The 5854-nt window shown below is 49.5% G+C and overlaps 1 protein-coding gene across 1 annotated transcript; it reads left to right on the top strand.

Moving 5' to 3' along the window:
• The first annotated feature begins 495 nt into the window (after positions 1–495).
• LOC124695229 (dynamin-related protein 4C-like) lies at positions 496–2594 on the top strand. Its single transcript, XM_047228105.1, has 2 exons — positions 496–1848; positions 1932–2594. The coding sequence occupies exons 1-2, from the start codon at positions 496–498 to the stop codon at positions 2592–2594; spliced, it is 2016 nt and encodes a 671-aa protein (XP_047084061.1).
• Positions 2595–5854: the final 3260 nt, after the last annotated feature.

Raw genomic sequence — 5854 nt, forward strand, 5'->3', positions numbered from 1 at the left:
TTTGAGTGCTTCTTGGGCGGTCCACGAAAATCTACTAAACAGTAAACACCAAGCGGACCGGCTTTCACCTATTTTTTTTGTTAACTTTGTGGCCGAGGTGTTCACAAAAACTCTTTCTAAAGCACCTGACAAAATCGGATGATAACGCCAGAAAGATGTGTACTCTAGCAAATTTTCCAAAAGAAAAAAACAAAGTAGAACTGAGAAGTCGGGCGTCATCTCATTACTCTACGCCGCGCATGATCTACGTCATCCGCAGTGACATTTGAAGCCCAAACGGTCGTGGTGTCAATGCTCCAAAAGCTTCCCGCCGGTACGATTTCCCGCGCGCACTGAACCTCTCGTCTTCCAAGTTGGGAGTCCCTGGCGCTTCGCTTCCTCGCACAAACCTTCGCGCACCATAAAAGGGCTCGTCTGCCGGTCGATCCAGCATGCTCCTCCAGTCCAGTTCCTAGCCAGCCACCAGCACGAGCTCCAAACATGTTCAGTTCCATCATGGCCAAAGCTTCCGACGCTTCCAACCTCCAGATGGTGCTCAGCGACGGCAAGGGCGATGCCGCGGCCAGCGCGGTGGCCGGAAGCGCCATCGCCGCGTCGTACAATGATCAGATTCGCCCGCTCCTCGATGCCGTCGACCGGCTGCGTCATCTCAAGGTCACGCAGGAGGGCATCCAGCTGCCGACCATCGTCGTCGTCGGCGACCAGTCGAGCGGCAAGTCGAGCGTCCTGGAGTCTCTGGCCGGCATCAGCCTCCCGCGTGGCCAGGGCATCTGCACTCGCGTGCCGCTCGTCATGCGGCTCCAGGACGACCCCTCCGCCGACACGCCCGTGCTGCAGCTGGAGTACAGCAACGGTCGCGTGGTGCCCACCACGGAGGCCAATGTTGCGGACGCCATCAACGCCGCCACCGCGGAGATTGCCGGGTCCGGCAAGGGCATCTCCGACGCACCAATCACCCTCGTCGTGCGCAAGCGGGGCGTGCCCGACCTCACCCTGGTCGACCTCCCCGGCATCACCCGTGTGCCGGTCCAAGGACAGCCGGACGACATTTACGACCAGATCGCAAGGATCATCCGCGAGTACATCGCGCCCAAGGAGAGCATCATCCTGAACGTGCTCTCCGCCACCGTCGACTTCCCGACGTGCGAGTCCATCCGCATGTCACAGCAGGTGGACCGCACCGGCGAGCGCACGCTTGCAGTGGTCACCAAGGTCGACAAGGGCTCCGAGGGCCTGCTCGAGAAGGTCACCATGGACGACGTGAACATTGGCCTCGGGTACGTCTGTGTCCGCAACCGCATCGGTGAGGAGACGTACGACCAGGCGCGCGCGGAGGAGGAGAGGCTTTTTAAGTACCACCCGCTCCTGTCCAAGATCGACAAGGACATGGTGGGCATTCCGGTCCTCGCGCAGAGGCTCGTGCAGATTCAGGCGACCATCATCGCCAAGTGTCTGCCGGACATCGTCAGGCAGATAAACGACCGACTTAGTCGTAGCAGCACTGAGCTTGACCAGATGCCGCCGGATCTGAATAACGTCGCCGACGCTGTGAGAGCGTTTTTCCACATCGTCAAGAGGGTGTGCGCTTCACTCGAGAAGATTCTTGTGAGGAGTGAGTTTGACGAGTACCACGACGACAGCCATTTCCATGGCACGGCCCGTATTTCTGAGATGCTCAACGGCTATGCCAAGAAGCTGCCAGCTCAAATCCCAAGGGTCGGCGGCGAGCTGTTTCTGATGGAGGAGATGCGTGTACTGGAGGAGACAAAGGGCATAAATCTTCCCAACTTCTTGCCAAGATCGGCATTCCTCGTCTTGCTCAAAAAAAATGTGGAAACCATCATGCAGGTACGTAGTTTACTAAACTGTTGTTTCTATTTTACTTTTAGGTCAATAGAAGTCAACTCTGAAACGTGATTAACCAATTTCAGGAGCCGCACGACCTTGTCAACGAGGTCTGGAACTACGTTGAGGATATCGTGGTGAAGGTACTGCTGCAGCATTCAGAGAACTTTCCCCAGGTGCAGTCAGCCTGTCGCCGTTCAGTTCAAAGCCTGATGGACAAGGCACGGGCGCGATCCGCCCACCACGTCAAGGAGCTGATCGAAATGGAGCTGGTCTCTGACTACACGGCCAATCCAGACTATATGAAGACATGGGCGGAGATCATGCATGGCCATGACAGGTTCATGAAAGCTGTCGAGGATAAGTCCAAGCCTACCAAGATCACCCTGGATGTTTTTGGAGAAGTGGACGTGTCCCATATGAGGTCGAATGTTGACTTGGCAAGGCAGGCGTTCGACCTGAGGGCGCGCCTGACCGCCTACTGGAAGAGCATTGTGCTCCGGCTCATCGACAGCTTGGCTCTGCACGTCCTTCTTGGTGTCAAGAGGCTTGTAGAATCCGACTTAGAGACAGAGCTCGCTGACGAGCTCCTGGGGAACAAGATGGCTGGGATGGAGCGGATGCTCACGCCGTCGCCGAGCACTGGCACCAAGCGTGAGCGCCTGAAGAAGAGCATTATGCTGCTTCGCCAATCCAAGGATGTTGTGGCGAACATCATGGACCGTATCAGCGCGTCAGGTGAAGTCTAGGCAGCTGGGTCTGTGATGTTTTGTCAGCGGAACTTTTCTGTGCTTCTATATTATCCTGCGATGTTTTCTTATGTTATGTGCTTCAATTCCTCAAAAACTTGTGATGTTCTGATATGGAAATTACTGTCATCTGCTTGTGTTTTCTAATGATTATGTGCAGTGATCTTATCTAAGATTATTCTATGTCCATGATTATCTTGGACATAATACGCTGTGCTGCTGTTTATCTCTATATCTTGTATCTGGTTAACTCAATAATCATCGGTCATCTCCAGTTTTGTGACAAATAGGTATGCTCACTTTTAACTCTCCTTTTCAAAGTAGAAAGTCATGGCTCAAAAAATGTATAGTTCAGTGCAGCACCAATTCGGAAGATGATACAAGAACAGTTAATATGGTAATGAGGACACGATGTAGAGTTTGCTCTTAGCTTAGCGAGTGAAACTGAAAATCGTAGAACAATATTAAAACCTAGTAATGCTCAAGTAGTTGGGAAGAAACTTGTCCTAACTTCTATTTGTTGTTTCTTTACTAGTTGGGAAGAAACAAACTATGGTGGTTTACGTTCACATGCGATGCCCTGTTCTGTACCTCACTGTCATGTTGTTCGTGTTTATGTCGTGCAGTTATTGCATCTAAGATAATTTTATGACCTATTATCTACTCTAAATGTAATGATTTTTATGTGTTTTATCATGTATACACATCTGATGAACTCAACAATCCCCATTCATCCCCAACTTTGTTACTTTGTGAGAACTGAGAAGTAGGAATGTGCAGTTTTAACTTTCTCCTGTTCCAGAATAGAAGTTCAATGCAGCATCAAAATTTGAAGATACTGAAACAGTTGCTAAGATTATGATGTGGATTTCGCTTCTACGTCAGGTTTTCTTTTCCTTTATTTCACCTAACAATCCTCCCCTTTTCGTGATTAAAAAACCGACAGTTTTATAGCACGTACAGCAAAGCAAAGCGCTACTTACCTACTTACTCCAGGAGATTAAAAAGTGCACCAAATCAAGAATATGGCATAAAGCTTACCAGAACCTAAAGATAAGCACTAGTTTCTAGGAATACATGAGTGTTTTATTTCAATTTTTTCTGAAACTTATAACCCTTCTCTTCCTCGCTCTGCCTCTCTTGGAGTCGACCTTCACCTTCCGTCGCCACCCCTATCCTTCTCTCTTTCCGGTGGCAAGGCTGGCCGGCGAGGGGATGGTTTAGGTGGTAGGCCTTCCATGTATATACTAGATCTAGCGGTAGGTGTTGTGTGTTTGCTTGTTTGTGCTAGTTTGCTCGTGGCGGATGCCCGTCTCGGTATCTCCCTCCTCGGCTGGATTCCGGCGTTCCTCCTTCGCACTGGAGCCAGGTCGCTTCTCTTCTGCTGCAGGGGTCCATGGTGGATTGACTGCGGGATTGGAGGTGACCGAGGCCGATTCAATAAAAGGAAGGATTTTGCAGGATCTATTCGTCCGGGAGTGAATCATGTTGGTCGTCGTGGTGACGGCCTCTGTGGGCTCCTGAGGCGACCTGGTGAAGGGCGATATCGATGCTGCTTGAGCTCGAGTGAAGCAGGTTGGTCGAGCTCTGGATGGTGGTTAGAAGGCGGAGGATCTGATCTGAAGGATCCGGGATGCGATGGAGCATTGGGATGTTTCCCGGCTGATGTTCCTCAGAGTTTCTATCGGCTCCGTGTCGGGCGGGCCCACTATGCAGCTTCTAAAGCCTGTTGGGCGATGGTGCTCCACCGTGTTCATCGTCGTCGGCGGTCGCCGGCGGTTCGTGGAGTAGCTGGAGGTTGCAGATTGACTAGGGATCGTTTTGTAATTTTCGTTTTCTTTGAGGGTCTTTCTGCAATGTGTTCGACCACGTGTGTTGCTCGGTTGTTCGAGCGGGTTCTGGTGTGCGGTGTATCATTTGTTTCTGGACGCGACTAGCGAGCCCCCGAGGGCCTGGTACGCCGTTCCAGCCCCCGTTCCATTTAAGGAAAGTTTTCCCCGGGACCATCCTCCCACGTCCAAAAAAGGAAAGGTGCAATTTAATGAGCGGGAACTTGTCTCCCGAGCGGGAATTTCGGCCCAGATGCCCCAGACCAAAAACAAAAGCACCGACCAGCCCCAGATCCAAGACAAAAACAAGTCTTCCTCACCCCCGTTCTCTTCCTCCTCCCTACAGCCTTCTTCCTCCTACAGCACACCAGATCTGTCTTCCTCCCTGCAAAATCTCCATGAAAACTCCCTGAATCAGGCAAAGCAGGCATCTGAAAGCTTCAAATTCGTGCATCCTCCAGATCAAAAAGGTACTTTTCTTAACCAGAAATCACCAGCCCCTGCTCCCTACAGCTTCAGCATCCTCCAGATCTGTGGATTCCCTGGAGCAAAACTGAAGGGGATTCCCAGGAGCAAAACTCAAAGGGATTCCCAGGAGCAAAAGCTATAGGGGATTTCCAGATCTGTGCCTTCCCTATCTCTCCATAGATTATGACAAGTGCATCTACAGAATAACCCACCCACCACACCCCCACCCTTTTGCAGATAAATGGATTTCCTTTGTATGCTGAAAAAAGAACTCAGTAGATTGCAAACAAAAAAGTAGAGAAAATCTACACATGCATGTAGTAAAGCTAAAAAAAGGGTGCAACCCTGATCTGCATAGTTGTAAAAGCATCATAGTAACAGGTTGCAAGTAGAGAACATCAAAACTTTGATGTGCATAGTTGTAAAAGCATCATAGTAACAGGTGCAAGCAGAACAGCTAGAAAAGGGTGCAAGTTTCAACTCCCCCAAGTTGCAACATATATGCAGGTGATGATAATAGCTAGTAGTTTGCATTTACTAGAAACTAGCCGAAGATCAAGCATTTGTAGAAGATGTTTCTGGAGACATCTTTTTCCAAATCAATCTCAAACTAAAAAGACTTGACTTGCCAAAAAGTAGCTAGCTTGACTTGCAAAATGTGAGCACTGATAGTTATCTGCATCTGTCTTATCTGACTTTGGGCATAAAGTTGCGGGTGTCGAAGTAGGAACCTTCTCTTAGCTTCTTTACTCATGCTGCCACCATAGTTATCTGCATCATGACAAAGAAAAAAATCAAAAAAATAGTTGCTAGTAATCAGAATGCTGTCACAATGAGAAAATGTATCCAAATTTCTTCTATATCTTGCATGGAATTCAATTTTGTCAAAAAAACTGAAAAGCTAACTTAGATTATCATTCCGCAGATGTCAGGCTTGGATCTTAATGCTACACCTACAGAAGA

This window comes from Lolium rigidum, chromosome 3 (genome assembly GCF_022539505.1).
Source record: "Lolium rigidum isolate FL_2022 chromosome 3, APGP_CSIRO_Lrig_0.1, whole genome shotgun sequence".
NCBI classification, from domain to species: Eukaryota; Viridiplantae; Streptophyta; class Magnoliopsida; order Poales; family Poaceae; genus Lolium; species Lolium rigidum.

What these genes read in the sequence shown, in the direction of transcription:
- LOC124695229 (XM_047228105.1), top strand. Translation starts at nt 496, where the DNA reads ATGGCCAAAGCTTCCGACGCTTCCAACCTCCAGATGGTGCTCAGCGAC. An exon ending in ATGTGGAAACCATCATGCAG is followed by an intron (nt 1,849 to 1,931) that starts GTACGTAGTTTA and finishes AACCAATTTCAG; the next exon opens with GAGCCGCACGACCTTGTCAA.